The sequence below is a fragment of the Trachypithecus francoisi genome, unplaced genomic scaffold (assembly GCF_009764315.1).
Source record: "Trachypithecus francoisi isolate TF-2019V2 unplaced genomic scaffold, Tfra_2.0 Lachesis_group8, whole genome shotgun sequence".
Classification (NCBI taxonomy): Eukaryota; Metazoa; Chordata; class Mammalia; order Primates; family Cercopithecidae; genus Trachypithecus; species Trachypithecus francoisi.
The window spans coordinates 97,124,142-97,143,076 of NW_022681473.1; the positions used below are offsets into that span (position 1 = coordinate 97,124,142).

Sequence of the window (18,935 nt, forward strand, 5' to 3'; positions counted from 1 at the left end):
AGGTGAGTAAGCAGAAATAAATATAAGGATGAGTAGATTTCTATCCTTATTTTAACTAAAAATCCTGCCTATTACTTTATTTTTAAGCTGCCACTAACATGTTTAAATGATAATTGCATCTCCTCAATGAGCACAGTTCCTTATTATTGGAATTGGCAGGGGGCCTTGACATTTGAGTCATCATTTCATTATGTCTATTTCTTACCCTGGTATACAAATTAAATAGAAATAGAAGCCAAATGAAATATAAGGGGAAAAAACTTGAAGCAGTAATTTTAAAATGAATTAATTTTTCCCAAATCAATAAAATATATAAAGCAACAACACTGGTAATAATATATTCTAGTTCAGACATATTTACAAAAATACCAACACCAATTCTAAAGGCCAAAAATGCTTCAAATTCTCGTAGCCAAATATTGTACTTCTGTAAAACAGAACTGAGAGTTTTGATATTCTCTAAATTAGAGAGAATAACTCCTTTTAAAGCAACTACAAATGTGAACAAAAATACACATTTAACAAGTTTCTTCCATTCTAAAGGGCTTCAAAATGAGTAGCAATTATTAAGCATACATATAATATACATATGTGACAATTTGTATTTAAAACATCATATGATCAAATAATACTAATTCATTCAGACTAAAATATCCAAATGTGCCAAACTGGAATCCAGGTCTATCCTTATTTTCAAATCACTGAACTTGCATGATAAAAACATTATTAATTTCCTAAACCACCTGATTTAGTCATATTGAATAAATGTGCATTTTTCTATCATTCTCAAATAATTTTTTTTTTTTTTTTGAGACGGAGTCTCACCCTTGTCGCCCAGGCTGGAGTGCAGTAGCACGATCTTGGCTCACTGCAGCCTCTGCCTCCCGGGTTCAAGCGATTCTCCTGCCTCAGCCTCCTGAGTAGCTGGGATTACAGGCACCCGTGACCACGCCCAGTTCATTTTTTTGTGTGTTTTTAGTAGAGATGGGGTTTCATCATGTTGGCCAGGCTGGTCTCAAACTCCTGACCTCAGGTGATCCGCCCACTTCGGCCTCCCAAAGTGCTGGGATTACAGGTGTGAGCCACCGCACCCAGTCATCCTTCCCGAATTTTTTAAAAAAACTTTCCATTGAACTTCAAAATTATAAAAATCATCAATCATGAAACTAATGCTGTATAAAATCCTCAAAAACATGTTAAGTGCTGCTTTCAGAGGGCTATTTCCTCATTTATTTATTATTACTCTAGAATATGTATAAATTATTTTCACTGAGTCTTTAATTGCTTCCACAACTCTTCTTTCCTTTAGCCCAGAGCAACCTGTCATTTCTAATAGCTAATAGCTTCCCCCAAATGCTTGGAAACAGGCTGAATAGCCTAAAAGAACTTTATTTACCCTGGTACAAAATGTTGAAAAGACACTCTACTGGAAACTGAATGACCGTACAAATTTCTGTCCTGGAAATTAATGTGATTTTTTCCCTTTAATCACTGAAAGTATATTACTAAATGTAAGAAGTCATGGTTTATTTTTCTTTACATTTTATTATCTATTTTAATGTTGACTTTTTAAAATATTAAAAAGGTAAAACCTGAGGGACAAAATGCTCATTTAAACCCAAATAGTTTAAGATTTATTTCTGTTGTCTTTTCATCAATTATTTATAATTTATATTCCAGATTTCCCAAAAGGATTCAAAGAAATCCACAAAAAATTTCCTAGTCTTCACTTTATTCTCTCAACTAGTGATCATGTTCTAAAGCAATGAATCTCTATTTTAATACTAAAATTTAAATAGAAAAGAAGTCTTGAGATAGTCAATCCTCCACTTCTGGGGAATACATTATTCTGCATATTAAGACAAAAATAGGATGTAAACCAGATGTTCCTAGATCATGAAATTTTGGAAAGAACATATTCAAAGTGAAGGTAGCTTTTAGCATATATATTTAAAGATATTGCAATCACGCCCCACAATGTTGAAATGCTGTATTTCTTACAATTTGACTAGAGTCAGTGGAAATATTCATGAGTTTATATTATCAGGTTTTTAGTGAGTTCTATCATTTTTGTAATTGCTATAGCTAGTATTAATAAATGTCTTCTTTTTATATGCTGAAATAAATTAATGGAGGAGGCAGACACTATGCAAAATGGCTGGGATTTGGGCCAAATCTTTTTACATACATCCAGGGACCAGTAATCTTCTAAATGGCACTTTGAGCTCTCTCGCCTAAATAATTACAAGTACAGCCACCATCTAATTTACTGAAATAATTATCCACTCTTCTGGTTCCCATCTCCCATCTCAAGTCCACAACCACTTACCTTGTCTTTATTTTCAGAGCCAGAAGCCTCAGGCTTGGTTCTAATCACAAACGGGGTAGACAGTCGCAGTAGGACCCTTTCAAAGGTGGCATTAACCTTTGGAGATACAATCTCGAAGCAGTCCTCAAACTTGAGCACTTTGTGAGTGTCACATCGAAGCTGCTTCCTTAGACCTTCCCCCAGCTGAAGGACTGACATGCTGGGGTCAAACATCAAGTGGAAAGGGAAGGCTCTGCAGAAGGTGTTGATGCTAATTCTGAGGTCCGCAGGAACTTGGGAGGTTCCCTGTGGAAGGTTCTTCGTGATATTAGTATTTACACATTCTTTGATAAGGAAAGTAAGACAGCTACAATTGCCTGGGTTTGAAATATCAGAGCATAGCTTCTCATTTGCAACCTGTTCCACTTCCACGTCCAGCCGATAGATCTTCTTTCCTGCAGCCTTAATCATCCCCAGCATTGCAAACCCCACAATATGGTGAGGGTGGAAGTAGTGGAGCATGAGAGTGCCTTCAGGAAGCTCTTTGCATAGGAAAGATGGTGACTCCAGAGTGGCCTGTTTTCCAAAAGAAGTTCTAATGTGTTCCAACAAAGCATCAAAGCCATTAAAAAAGTCCTGCAAAGTGCCACCTACAGCTCGAAGGACTCTCTCATTCTCATGAAAGCATATATTAAAGAACTCTTCACCAAATCTTTCTTGAATTTCCTCAAACTTCAAACCTAGAGGTAAATGGGAAGCAAATGTTAGTGCAGTCTAATATAAATAATTGAATTTATAGCTTTTTAAGTGCTCATCAAAAGAGTAACTACTGAGTGAAGTAACAAAGGTTATTTATCTTGGATCCACAAATTTTCACATAGGTTAATTCACTCATCTTGAATCAGGAAAAGTAAATTTCAGTTCATCTTCGGGATGCTTCTAAAATGTTAATGAACATGAACCTTTGTTTGTTTTTAAATAGACTACCTATTTTTAGAGCAGTTTTAGATTCACAGCAAAATTGAGCAGAAGGCACAGTTATTTCCCATATCTCTCTGCCCCCACACATGCACAGCCTGCTCCATTATCACATCCCCCACCAGTGTGGTACATTTATTACAATCTGTGAACCTACATGACACATTATTATCATCCAAAGTCCATGGTTTACACTAGGGTTCGCTCTTAATATTGCATATTCTGTGGGCTTAAACAAATGTATAATGATATGTATACACTTATCATATCACCCAGAGCATTTCACTGCCCTAAAAGTCCTGTTTATCCCTTCCTTCCCCCTAACTCTCAGAGCATCAGCTTTTTAAATGTTGCTAATCTAGCTGTTCACCTTTCAATAGCCTTGCAGTAGTTATCATAGATAATATATTTTTCTTTTTCTTAATGATTTCCCCATTCTTCATAGAATATCGAAGTTGCCTACATATTATGTCCATATACCATCCATATTATCATCTTACTTCTTATCGAAATGCATGTATTAAGTGGAAAATATAAACCAGAGAGGAAATCTATGGTACATGAGCGGGGAGAGGCATCAAGCTATCTGGTGGAAACAAAAGGCTTACATTAGCATTCTCAGGGAAAGACATGCAGGTCAGCTAGACCCCAGGGAAAATGAGACAAAACAAGAAAATAATAATGTCAGAACTGTGGAATGATTTGTATTCTTTCACCCACAAAAGTGAGGGCAGCCAAGAATGGAGTAGGAATCTGATGAGATAAAATTAAAGGTTACTGTTAAGTTTTCTCCATATATAATCATTCCCTGATGCCCTGGCAAAAGGAGTTCTACCTTATAGTGCTGGATATTATAATGAAAAATCAATAAGTGTGCACAATGTATTCCACAGTAATAAGAAGCAGAATCACATGTGATCACAAGATCCCCGCTTGAGGATGATCTGAGGAAAAATGAGGGAATTTATGTGCCAAGGAGGACTATAACACATATAAAAGATTTTGGCCTTCATATTAAAGACAGCTTCTACCTAAAGTCACTCTATTGCTTCTCCTTTGACATTGGTTGAAATCAATACAAGTAGTTTACATATTCATATTTTCTTACCCCATTTACTTCATCTCATTTGGAAGTCCCGCAAATCAGGCAGGACTGGGAAAAAGAAGGTCACTTTGCTAGCGCCCCATTAGAGTGCAGAGCAATCTAGGCTGTCTACAGCTTAGTTGCTTTCCTACCTTTATCATTCCCTGAGTGTTCCTCCCAACCAGAAGTGAGGCAAATGAACAGAGTGAATAATATTATTTTTAAAATAGTCAAAGCACATCTAATATTCTTTAAGAGCTTACTATAGAGTCTAAAATTTGTGGTAGCCAAGAAGTCAGTTTGACAAAGAACTTCTTAAAATCAATGTGATAGGAAAATAAGTAGAAAACCTAAGTGAGAAAGAGTCCCTTTATTAATAAGCATTTCATATTCATTTTGGTTTCATGGATTGGATGCTCAAGACTTGTTGAGAAAGTCACCTGTTAAGACAAAAATATCACCACTCATCTCACATTCCCAGGTTACAAGACTGCTCTTCAACATATGTTGCATTCACTAACAATAATGTCAGCCAGAATTGATAATACCAGTACTTATCTGTCCAGTTCTCTAGTGTAAAAGAGAAAACAAGATAGATAATATTCACTGCCATTAGGTTCCTGTTCTGACTGCTCTGTTGAAACTGCTTTCATAAATACTTAAACCAATATATGCTTATCTTACTTAACCTTGTTTGCTGTTTTTCCTTTAATTTGACACTATTAATCATCCCTTCCTCCTAAAACTCTCATCTCTTTTGGCTTATCAAACCATACTCTCCTGGTCTGATTAGTCTGTCTTAACATTAATTCTCACTGCCTTCACTAAAACTTCTTTCTATGCCAAATCCTTACATCACCATCACTATGTTATAACTAGAAAACTCTAACATACAAGTTAAATTTATATACACATTCATTGACAGTCCTTTGTTGCTATGAAATCTTCCAGTTATGAAATTCTTATTAAAAACTAAATACAGAATAAATAAAAATTCCTATAAACTGACCATATATGCTGAACTACAATATTCCATATGCCACCAAAAATATTCCATGGATTGCTTCTAAACTTTGAAGAATTGTATTTTCAAAAGACTTCGGGTCCACATGCATTGAAGAGAAAAAGAGAAGTTTTTCTAACTTGCATTTCTCATAACATTGAAAAGGCCCTCACAGTTATGGTGCACACAAATGTAAAGACAATACGGTATAAGCTTATGTTCCGTGTCTAATGCCAGGATCCCGAAGAATCATCCAGAAAATAACAACTAGGTAAGTACACCATAGGCAACAAACTACTCTTTGCTCAGTTCTATATAAACCCATAATATTCAATTAACGAATAAAGATTTTTATTCCCAGAACTGTTAAACTGCACAAAATCAGAAAGGAAGAAAAAACTATTAGATTTGAAAATATTAAAACTAAGAAAAGACTACTTCAACTTTTACAAATATGCTACAAGTCAACAGCCAAGACTTTCATTTTAAACCTTAATCTCAAAATTCAGAAAGCACAGACAAAGTAATTCAATTCAGACAACTGATGCAATTCTGACTCCCAAGGTTCCGCCTACGATTGACGCAAACTCCCTACTTACAGTAAATCACTTGAAACCTATAGACAATGCTCATCTCCTCACATCACAAGATTCTATGACAGCTTGACATCTGGGTCTATAAGAATACATTTCCTCGAGGGGCAAAATTCATAACAAAACTGCTCTTATTAATGGGTAAGTTAAGTTAGAATTTTTAACTACTGTTAATTCACCTCTTTTAAAAAAGGTGAATAGCATAAATGCTGGCATCCTTTAGCTGTAAATGAAATAGAATCTATTCCTTCACGACCCAATCCTGTTATCTCTCATCTGCTTTCCCACCCCAGCTCAGATGGCATTTCTTGAGGACAAGGATCTTGCCCTATTTATGTCTGCATATCTATCACTGGCATAATACCTGATACCTGGAGAATAAGCATTGTTTCATAGAAATTAAGCATTCAGCTAAGTATTTGTTTGGTGAATATTACTAACCTTTTAAGGTTGCACTTGTGCCACATCTAAGGATATGAAAACAAAAAGACACGTGATTTTCTCTCGTGGGCCCCTACAGAACATTAAATTACATTATGGTTGGGCTACAACAGGGGTACACAGGAGTACCCATGGAGGTAGAGGAAAGAGAGTGTCTGCCTCTCCTCAGGGAGACAATGTTTGAAGGGAGACTTGAATAAAAGAGCAGGTTAGGCCGGGCACAGTGGCTCATGCCTGTAAACCTAGCACTTTGGGAGGCTGAAGCAGGCTGATCGCTTGAGCCCAGAAGTTGAAGACACAACCTGGCCAACATGGTGAAACCCCGTATCTACAAAAAATACAACAATTAGCAGGGCACAGTGGTACAGGCCTGTAGACCATAGTCCCAGCTACCTGGAAGGCTAAGGTGGGAGGATCACTGGAGCCCAGGATGTTGAGGTCGCAGTGAGCCGTGATCATGCCACTGCACTGAGCCTGGGCAGCTGTCCAGGGAGACCCTGTCTCAAAAAAAAAAAGCTGTTGGTGGTCCCAGCCTGGGCAACATGGCATAACCCTGTCTCTACTAAAAATACAAAAAAACAGCCAGGCATAGTGGTGCAGGCCTACAGTCCCAGCTACTCTGGAGGCTGAGAGAATCACCTGGGCCCAAGGAAGTCTAGGCTGCAGTGAGCTGTGACTGTACCACTGTACTCCAGCCTGAGTGACAGAGTGACACCCTGTACTGAAAATTACTGTACAAGAGTGTAAATGTGTTAGCCAGGATGGTCTCGATCTCCTGACCTCGTGATCCGCCCGTCTCGGCCTCCCAAAGTGCTGGGATTACAGGCTTGAGCCACCGCGCCCGGCCAAGAAGATTTTTTAAGTTGCAAGAAAAAACAAGTAATTTTAAAAATTTACTTTTCATCTGCAACAATGAAAGCTAAATGATGAAAGAAAAATACAGGTGAGATACTGAAAGAACTGAAACCTAAAGGTTTATTACCCAAAGAGTATCTGGGAAAGATTCATAGATTCCATCACTCAGTGAAACACCTTAGAAAATGAAAAAAAAAAAAAAATTAATCGAACAACAAATCACTCAGAATGAAGGAGTAATCTGGTTAAGAGAAGAAGGAAAAGTAGACATATTAGTGAGCAATTAACCTTACAACACACACATAGACACACGCTTTCTGAAGCATGTGTACATATACATCATTTCCAGATGTGTTTACACATACAAATATCCACAGATTATATACATTTACATATATATATATATTATGGATAATGACCTATTACCTGGACAGTTGTAATATGAACACTCATTTTAAATTACTGATACAGGCCAGGCGTGGTGGTTCTCGCCTGTAATCCCAGCACTTTGGGAAGTCGAGGTGGGCAGATCACCTGAGGTCAGGAGTTCGAGACCAGCCTGACCAACACGGAAAAACCTCGTCTCTACTAAAAATACAAAATTATCTGGGCGTGGTGGCGCATGCCTATAATCTCAGCTACTCAGGAAGGCTGACGCAGAATTGCTTGAACCCAGGAAGCAGAGGTTGCAGTGAGCCGAGATCACGCCACTGCACTCCAGCCTGGGCAACAAGAGCAAAACTCCATCTCAAAACAAACAAATAAACAAACAAACAAACTACTGATACACAGAAAAACTACCAAACTACCACAAGGTAAATTTTACTCATATTCTGAAACTAAATAATCGCAGCAAAACACAGGAGTTGGATGGTGAGGAAAGGGGAGAAGGTAGAGAAAAGAAAAGTAAATCTATTCTAAAAGTTTCTTCTTAATGGGATTTGAGGGGGTAGGAATAATATAATCTTAGAAAGAAAATAATTGATATTTTTTTAAAATAATACAAAACCCATGGGTCTAATTTTACTAAGAGAAAAAGGAAGATAATCAATAATGAAATGGGAAATTAGAGTAGAACTCTCCAAATACAAGATCAAATATTATACATATATATATATGTCAAAATGATCAAAACAGCAAAAGACCAGAAACAAAACAATGTAAAATAAATACGATAAATCAAGAAAATCATATACATCATGGATTAAGGTAAATGTAAATGAATAAATCATCCCATTAAATGAGAAAACTCTCACTCCCTCTACAAGAATTGTACTTATAAAAGGTGATTAAAAAATAAAAGATTGAAAATTAATCAACAGGCAAAGAATTCAAAGAAACTGCAAGAAAAAAAGCAGAAATAAGGGGCAATATTAGTATAAACAAGGTAGAATTAAGGGGAGAAGTGATAAACAGAATAAAAAGAGACAAAGTAAAACAAAATCACAATTTACAGAGAAGACCTAAGAGACATAAACCAAGCAACATTGTAGCTAAATATATAAAGCAAAAACAATTAGGAATTAATTGCTAATGAGTATGGAGTTTCTTTTTGGAGTGATGAAAATGTCCTAAAATTGATTGTAGTGATGGTTGCAAAACTTTGTGAATATATTAACAACCATTGAATTGTACACTTCTGTTGGGTAAATTGTATGGTACATAAATCATATTTCAATAAAGCATTATATATTTTCAGAATTATTTATTTTCAAAATTAAAAATGAAAGAAGAGGCTGGGCACGGTGGCTCACACCTATAATCCCAGCACTTTGGGAGGCCAAGGCGGGTGGATAACGCAGTCAGGAATTCGAGACCAGCCTGGCCAAGATGGTGAAATCCCATCTCTACTAAAAGACACAAAAATTAGCTGGGCACGGTGGCAGGCACCTGTAATCCCAGCTACTCAGGAGGCTGAGGCAGGAGAATTGCTTGAAACCCGGAGCAGAGGTAGCAGTGAGCTGAGATCGCGCCATTGCACTCCAGCCTAAGCAACAGAGCACGACTCCGTCTCACAAAAACAAAAAAACAAAACAAAACAAAAAGAATGAAAGAAGAATTCTATATGACTACAATTATAGTAGGAAACATTAATACATGTCTCTCGGTACCAAGGTATCTAATGAAAAAATCAGCAAAATCATAGAGAAATTAAATAAAATTATATACAGCAGAACAAGGAAGATAGAAGAAAACCTTGATAAAAATAAAATTTTAGTGAAAAACTTCAATGTGTCCTTTGGAGAAACCAAAAGATCAAAAATAAAAAGCAAAATCAGAGAAACTAAATAAATGTTAATAAACAAAAACTAATAATAAAAGGCAGTCAGAAAAAGAAAATTTAATGGCAAAAGCAACAAACTAAAAACATATGTACATGTACATATGTATTATATGTATGTAAAATACAAAAATTGCTCAAATACTTGATCACAAAAACCCCATAATATTTTAAGTAAAGGTTTTGCAGATCACATTTTAAACAATAAAAAATTAATAATAAAGGGAAATAACAAAAAGGTGGCATATATATTTGAAAGTTAAGCAATACATTCTCTTAGATTACAGGGAAAGTCAAAATTGGAATTATAACTTTTAGAAATCAATAAAAAGGAATCTACATCATACGCAATTCTGAGGTACAACAAAACCATATTCAAGGAAAACGTATGCCAGAAATGTTTTCACAACAAAAATTAATAAGTAAATAAAGAGCTTCCAGAGTAAGAAAACTGTAATGAGCTTAAGAGAAAAACCTACAGAGTAGGAATAGATAAAAGCTGAAATTCAGAGAGAAAATAACTAAATTGGAATAAGAATACATAGGCACATATTAAGATGAAATAGATAAATCAGAAAAGAAACATGCAACTTTCTGTGAACAAATGTGTAAATGGAATGGAAATGGGTATCTGGCAAAGTATAAATGACCAAAGTTGACCCAAGAAGAAATAGGCAACCTGAGTTCTGGTTAGCAACTGGGAAAAAAACTAGATAATTGCAAAGTTTTTAAAATATTTTCAGGCTATAGAAAAAAATTAAAATCACTCAATTCTTTTTATTAATCCCATATAACTTTATGTCAAAACCTGATTTAGTATACTAAGACCAATTTCTCTTATGAATATTTGCAAAAATAGTAGCAGATAGAATCTAACAATTTATAAAAGAATAAATCGTCATGACCAAGTAGGATTTATATCAGAAATGAAACGGTAGTTCAGCAGTAGAAAATATATCAGCATAAATTATTACATTCATAAAAGTAAACAAAATAATATGATCATATCAGTAGACTTGGAAAACTCTGAGATTCAAGTCTTAATAAGCATTTTGAATAAAATAAGATATAAAGAAACTGTTCAAATATAATAAAAGTTCTTTTCCAAAACCAGAAGCAGCTTATTCTAAATAGTGAAATACTAAAAGCATTTCAACTAAAATCAAAATTTTGACAAGTATGCTTGCAATCATCATTTTCAATATTATCTTGGAGATTCCAGAAAATATTGTGAGATAAGAAAATAATAAGTAAACACATTGCAAAAAAGCATAAAATTATGCCTCTTTGCTGAAGTAAATCTGTGTATATGAGAAGTTTTAATATGCCACAGAACAGTATTTCAATTCAAAGGGAAAAGAATGGTTTACTTAATAAATGGCACTAGCCATCTGGAAAACAATAAAATTAAATCCCATCTCATGCCTCAAACAAAATCAAATTCCAGATCAATTAAAATCTTAAAATGCAAAAGATGAAGCAATAAATATTTTAGAAGATCTAGGGGACTGTATGTATGCCTTAACCAAAATAAACATATAAAAAAGATGTAAAAAGATATTTGATTTTGTATGATATAAAGCTAAGCTAAAATTGTCAAAATAATTTAGAATATGATTTTATTTTAATAAAATTATGAGTGTATGTGTGCTGTATGTTCATAATGCATCTCCCCCGACATTCTGCTAGTCTCTCTATCCTAAATACCACTACTTTGTTTTAGACCACCATAATCAGTAGTCAAGAATTACACATTTTATCATATTGTTTCTCTGGAAAGCCCTCCAATGACTGTTGCCTTCTGAATAAAGTCTAAAATCAGCAAGGCTTGGTCCAACTTTTACTTACTGGCCCATCCTTCTCTCTCTCAATCCCCCATTTCATACTTTTACACCAGCCATTATGAACCACTTTGAGTTTCCTGAGCATGCTCAGCAATCTCTCTCTCATTTACAGGCTTCTGTACATGGCTGGTTTTGTGTTTTGTTTTGTTTTGTTTTTTAACTAGGATTCTGTTCTCCTGCCTACCCCACTTAGCTAGTTCTCTGCTTCACTCATCTTGCATATCTTCACACCAAAATTCCTTCAGAATGCTTTCCTTGACACTCCAAGACTGAGATAGATGTCTCTACTTTTTAGGCTTCCAAAGCACCTTGTGATTACCTCCAGCCTACTATTTCCCACACAATAGCTGCTAATGTGTCCAATCCCTCAACCAGACTTAACCTCTTGAAGAAGAAAAAGGAAATGTCAACTAGGCAACCAAGAAAGAGTAGATAGCTAGGGGAGGAAGGAAACCATTCCAGACTGAAAAAAACATATATGCTAAGGTCCAGAAAGAGAAACTATGGCGTTTTAGAGAAACTAAATGAAGACCACTACAGTAACCCTAATCTTTGGTACCGTGCCTTGTCTGTGGTGAATCTATAAAAGAACAAAACAATGAATTAATGAAAACACAAATACATCTGGATGTGACTGATCATATGTTCGTGCATAATATATGTAGTAGATATAAATTCACATGTATGCATATGCGATTTTTCCATTGCTATATTTAGTACCCTTCAGTATTCACTGGCAGGCCTTTTAACACAAGCTTGGGCAAGTTATGCCAAATGACTAATTTAATAGGTGTGAATGTTTATTGTTTGACAAATTCTTGTTCCTTTGCCAACAAGGAGCCACAGGTGTTGAGCGCTAAGAAGTGGACAGGTTCAGGGAAGCACATGTCTAATCATGCAACCTTCTCAGGCCTCTGTGCTATGCCCGCTATCAGATGCTGGCCACCTGGCAGGTGACAAAGGGCTCATCACATTCCCCAGCCTTCCTTCTCCAGCACCCTGGTATATGGCCAGAGAAGACACAAAGCCAGCAGCAGCCCAGCAGCAGTGAGGTGCAGAGTCAAAGAATGAGCAAACATGAGCTAATTACAAAGAGGAACTGCCGGAGCACCTGCTTCAGCTCTGTGCCCACACCTGGCCCCTTCTGGAATGCAATCTGCCACACTGAAAATAGGACAGTGGCTCCCAGGCTTTGGAATCTCCCTGCAGATAAGTATTCTCATCATTTATCACGCCTGTACTTTTTACCAGTCTCTTACCTGCTGGTGAAGAAGGTAGGGGAGGGGATTACTGTGCTATACATAGATTCTGGCTTTTGCTGATGATGACTGGCCCTGTTCAAATTGGAGGCCACAGGAGAGGCAGCAGGAGAGCATGATTTCCACATGGATCGATCCTCAAAGGGCTTACTCAGAGCTGTTAATCAATGCCACTGCCTCGTTCATGGTCACATTTTTACTTATTTCTTCTAAAAAAAAAAAAAAAAACGGGATACATGTGCAGAATGTGCAGGTTTGTTACATAGGTATACGTGTGCCATGGTGGTTTGCTACATCTATTGACCCATCTTCTAAGTTCCTTGCCCTCACCCCTCACCCTCCAACAGGCCATGGTGTGTGTTGTTCCCCTCTCTGTGACCATGTGTTCTCAATGTTCAACTCCCACCTACGAATGAGAACATGCAGAGTTTGGTTTTCTGTTCCTGTGTTAGTTTGCTGAGAATGACGGCTTCCAGTTTCATCCACGTCCCTGCAAAGGCCATGATCTGACTCATTTTTATGGCTGCATTTTATTCCATGGTGTGTATACCACATTTTCTTTATCTTACAGTCTATCATTGATGGACATTTGGGTTGGTTCCATATCTTTCCTATTGTAAACAGTGCTGCACTAAACATACATGTACATGTGTCTTTATAGTAGAATGATTTATACTCCTTTAAGTATATACCCAATACTGGGATTGCGGGGTCAAATGGTATTTCTGGTTCTAGATCCTTGAGGAATCACCACACTGTCTTCCACAATGGTTGAACTAATTTACATTCCTACGAACAGTATAAAAGCATTCCAATTTCTCCACAGCCTCGCCAGCATCTACTGTTTCCTGACTTTTTAATAATCACAATTCTGACTGGCGTGAGATGGTATCTCATTGTGGTTTTCACTGCATTTCTTTGATCAGTGATGTTGAACTGTTTTTCATAATTGTTGGCTACGTAAATATCTTCTTTTGAGAAGTGTGTGTTCATATCCTTTGCCCACTTTATGATGGGGTTGTTTGGTTTTGTTTTTATAAATATGGTTAAGTTCCTTGAAAATTCTGGATATTAGACCTTTGTCAGAAAATTGCAAAAATTTTCTCCCATTCTGTAGGTTGCCTGTTCACTATGATGATAGTTCATTTTGCTGTGCAGAAGCTCGGCAAATTAGATCCCATTTGTCAATTTTGGATTTTGTCGCAATTGCTTTCGGTGTTTTTGTCATAAGTCTTTGCCCATGCCTATGTCCTGAATGGTATGGCTTAGGTTTTCTTCCAAGGTTTTTATGGTTTGGGATTTTACATTTAAGTCTTTAATCCATCTTGAGTTAATTTTTGAATAAGGTGTAAGAAAGGGATCTAGTTTTACTTTTCTGCATACGGCTAGCCAGTTTTCCCAGCACCATTTATTAAACAGGAGATTCTTTCCCCATTGCTTTTTTGTCAGGTTTGTCAAAGATCAGATGGTTGTTGATGTGCAGATGGTTTTGCTGTTATTTCTGAGGTGTCTGTATTGCTCCATTGGTCTATGTCTGTTTTAGTACCAGTACCGTGCTATTTTGGTTACTGTAGCCTTGTAGCATACTTTGAAGTCAGGTAGCATGAGGCCTCCAGCTTTGTTCCTTTTGCTTAGGATTGTCTTGGCTATACAGGGTATTCTTTGATTCCGTAAGAAATTTAAAATAATTTTTCTAATTCTGTGAAGAATGTCAATGGTAGTTTGATGTGAAAAGCACTGAATCTATAAATTACTTTGGGCAGTATGGCCATTTTCACAATATTGATTTTTCCTATCCATGAGGATGGAATGTTTTTCCATTTGTTTGTGTCTTCTCTTATTTCCTTAAGCAGTGGTTTGTAGTTATCCTTGAAGAGGTCCTTCATATCCCTTGCAAGTTGTATTCCTAGGTATTTTATACTCTTTGAAGCAATTGTGAATGGGAGTTCATTCATGATTTGGCTCTCTGCTTGCCTATTGTTGGTGTAAAGGAATGATTGTGATTTTTGCACACTAATTTTGCATCCTGAGACTTTGTTGAAGTTGCTTATCAGTTCAAGAAGTTTTTGGGCTGAGATGATGAGGTTTTTTGTTTTTTGTTTTTGTTTTTTCTTTGAAATGCAGTCTTGCTCTATTGCCCAGGCTGGTGCACTCTCAGCTCACTGCAACCTCCAATTCCTGGGTTCAAGCAATTCTCCTGCCTCAGCCTCCTAAGATTCTGGGACTACAGGTGTGCATCACCACATCTGGCTAATTTTTTGTATTTTTAGTAGAGATGGGGTTTCACCATGTTGGCCAGGCTGGTCTCAAACTCCTGGCCTCAGGTGATCTGCCCAGCTCAGCCTCCCAAAGTGCTGGAATTACAGGTATGAGCCACTGCACCCTGCCAGGGTTTTCTAAATATAAAATCATGTCATCTGCAAACAGACACAACTTGACTTTCTCTCTTCCTATTTGAATACTCTTTATTTCTTTCTCTTGCCTGACTGCCCTGGCCAGAATTTCTAATACTATGTTGAACAGGAGTGGTGAAAGAGGGCATCCTTGTCTTGTACCAATTTTCAAAAGGAATGCTTCTAGCTTTTGCCCATTCCATATGATATTGGCTGTGGGTTTGTCATAATCAGCTCTTATTTTGAGATATGTTCCATCAATACCTAGTTTATTTAGAGTTTAACATGAAGCAATGCTGAATTTTATCAAAGGCCTTTTCTGAATCTATTGAGATAATCATGTAGTTTTTGTCTTTGGTTCTGTTTATGTGATGGATTACGTTTATGCATTTGCATACGCTGAACCAGCCTCGCATCCCAGGGATGAAGCCCACTTGCTCGTGGTGGGTAAGTTTTTTGATGCGCTGCTGGATTCGGTTTGCTAGTATTTTATTGAGGATTTTCGCATCGGTGTTCATCAGGGATATTGGCCTGAAGTTTTCTTTTATTGTTGTGTCTCTTCCCATTTTGTTGTCAGGCTGATGTTGGCCTCATAAAATGAGTTAGGGAGGAGTCCCTCCTTTTCAATTGTTTGGAATAGTCTCAGAAAGAATGGTACTAGCTCCTCTTTGTATTTCTGGTAGAATTCAACTGTGAATCCATCTGGTCCTTGCTTTTTTTGGTTGGTAGGCTATTAATTACTGTCTCAATTTCAGAGCTTGTTACTGGTCTTTTCAGGGATTCAACTTCTTCCTGGTTTAGTACTGGTAGGGTGTCTGTGTCCAGGAACACATACATTTCTTCTAGATTTTCCAGTTGATTTGCATAGAGGTGTTTATAGTATTCTCTGATAGTAGTTTGCATTTCTGTGGGGTCAGTGGTGATTATCTCCTTTATCATTTTTTATTGTGTCTATTTGATTCTTCTCTCCTTATTAGTCTAGCTATTGGTCTATCTATTTTGTTAATTTTTTCAAAAAATCGACTCCTGCATTAATTTTTGGAGGTTTTTTATGTTTCTACCTCCTTCAATTCTTCTCTGATCTTAGTTATCTCTTGTCTACTGCTAGCTTTTGGATTAGTTTGTTCTTGCCTCTCTAGCTCTTTCAATTGTAATGTTAGGGTGTCAATTTGAGATCTTTCTAGCTTTCTGATGTGGGCATTTAGTGCTATAAATTTCCATCTTAACAGTGTTTTAGCTATGTCCCAGAAATTTTGGTATGTTGTCTCTTTGCTGTCATTGGTTTCAAAAAACTTTTTGATTTCTGCCTTAATTTTGCTATTTATCTAGGAGTCATTCAGGAGCAAGTTGTTCAATTTCCATGAAACTGTGCTGTTTTGAGTGAGTTTCTTAATCCTGAGTTCTAATTTGATTGCACTGTGGCCCAAGAAACTGTTATGATTTCACTTATTTTGCATTTGCTGAGGAGTATTTTATTTCCAAATATGTGGTCAATTTTAGGGTAACTGCCATGTAGCACTGGAGAAGAATGTATATTCTGTTGATCTGGGGTGGAGAGTTCTGTAGATGTCTACTGGGTCTACTTAAATATTTTTTATTTTTTATTTTATTTTTTAGTAGAGACAGGGTTTCACCATGTTAGCCAGGATGGTCTCGATTGCCTGACCTCATGATCCACCTGCCTCAGCCTCCCAAAGTGCTGGGATTACAGGCATGAGACACCGTGCCTGGCCCTGAATATTCTTTTCAATTTTCTCTCTTGTTGATCTAATACTGACAGTAGGTGTTAAAGTCTCATACTACTATTGTGTGGGAGTCTAAGTCTCTTTGCAGGTCGCTAAGAACTAGTTTTATGAATCTGGGTGTTTCTTGTATTAGGTGCATATATATTTAGAATAGTTAGCTCTTCTTGTTGAATTCTTCTCCTTACCATTATATAATGCCTTTCTTTGTCTTTTTGTAATTTTTGTTGGTTTAAAGTCTGTTTTGTCAGAGACTAGGATTGCAATCCCTGCTTTTTTGTTTTTTTCTTTCCATTTGCTTGGTAAATTTTCCTCCATCCCTTTACTTTGAGGCTGTGTGTGTCTTTGCACGTAAGATGGGGTCTCCTGAATACAGCACACAGATGCACAGATGGGTCTTGACTCCTTATCCAATTCACCAGTCTTTGTCTTTTTTTTTTTTTTTTTGAGACAGAGTTTTGCTCTTGTTGCCTAGGCTAGAGTGCAATGGTGTGATCTCGGCTCACCGCAACCTCTGCTTCCCAGGTTCAAGCAATTCTCCTGCCTCAGCCTCTCGAGTAGCTGGGATTACAGGTATGCAACCAGCACACTCAGCTAATTTTGTATTTTTAGTAGAGATGGGGTTTCTCCATGTTGGTCAGGCTGGTCTTAAACTCCCAACTTCAGGTGATCTGCCCATCTTGGCCTCCCAAAGTGCTGGGATTACAGGTGTGAGCCACCACGCCTGGCCCAGTCTGTGTCTTTTAATTGGGGCATTTAGCCCATTTACATTAGTATTGTTATATGTGAATTTGATCCTGTCAACATGATGCTATTTGGTTATTTTGCACAATAGTTGATGCAGTTTCTTTGTGGTTTATTTATATTTTGCTGTGTTTTTGCAGTGGCTGACACTGGTTTTTCCTTTCCATATTTAGTGCTTCTTTCAGGAGCTTTTGCAGGGCAGGCCTGATGGTAACGAAATCCCTCAGCATTTGCTTGTCTGCAAACGATTTTATTTCTCCTTTGCTTATGAGGCTCTGTTTGACTGGATATGAAATTCTGGGTTGGAAGTTCTTTAAGAATGTTGAATATTGGCCCCCAATCTTTTCTGGCTTGTAGAGTTTCTGCTGACAGGTCCACTGTTAGTCTGATGGGCTTCCCTTTGTAGGTGACCTGACCTTTCTCTCTGGCTACCCTTAACAGGTTTTTCCTTTTTTTTTTTTTTTTTTGACCTTGGAGAAACTGATAATTATGTGTCTTGGGGTTGGTCTTCTCACAGAGTATCTTAATGATGTTCTCTGTAATTCCTGAATTTGCAGGTTGGCCTATCTTGCTAAGTTGAGGAAGTTCTCCTGGATAATATCCTGAAGTGTGTTTTCCAGCTTGTTTCCATTCTCTCCATCTCCTTCTGGTACTCCAATCACCTGCAGATTCTGTCTTTTTATGAAGTCCCATATTTCTTGGAGGCTTTGTTCATTCCTTTTCATTCATTTTCTCTATTCTTGTCTGCATGTCTTATTTCAGTAAGGTAGTTTTCAAACTCTGATATCCTTTCTTCTGCTTGGTTGATTCAGCTGTTGATACTTGTATATGCTTCATGAAGTTCTCATGCTGTGTTTTTCAGCTCCATCAGGTCATTTATGTTTCTCTCTAAAGTGCGTATTCTAATTAGCAGTTCTTTTTATCAAGGTTCTTAGCTTCTTTGCATTGGGTTAGAACAAGCTCCTTTTCTGCACAGCAAAAGAAACTACCATCAGAGTGAACAGGCAACCTACAGAATGGGAGAAAATTTTTGCAATCTACTCATCTGACAAAGGGCTAATATCCAGAATCTACAAAGAACTCAAACAAATTTACAAGAAAAAAACAAACAACCCCATCAAAAAGTGGGCAAAGGATATGAACAGACATTTCTCAAAAGAAGACATTCATACAGCCAACAGACACATGAAAAAATGCTCATCATCACTGGCCATCAGAGAAATGCAAATCAAAACCACAATGAGATACCATCTCACACCAGTTAGAATGACAATCATTAAAAAGTCAGGAAACAACAGGTGCTGGAGAGGATGTGGAGAAATAGGAACACTTTTACACTGTTGGTGGGATTGTAAACTAGTTCAACCATTATGGAAAACAGTATGGCAATTCCTCAAGGATCTAGAACTA

General features: G+C 37.0%; 1 protein-coding gene across 1 annotated transcript in view; it reads right to left on the reverse strand.

Annotated features, from left to right (window-relative positions):
• Nucleotides 1-18,935, reverse strand: part of GUCY1A2 (guanylate cyclase 1 soluble subunit alpha 2) — a 327,273-nt gene that overhangs the window by 246,584 nt on the left and 61,754 nt on the right. Inside the window, exon 4 of the mRNA XM_033205254.1 lies at nucleotides 2,330-3,048. Within this exon, the coding sequence (XP_033061145.1) occupies nucleotides 2,330-3,048 (719 nt within the window). The remainder of the gene's footprint in view (nucleotides 1-2,329; nucleotides 3,049-18,935) is intronic.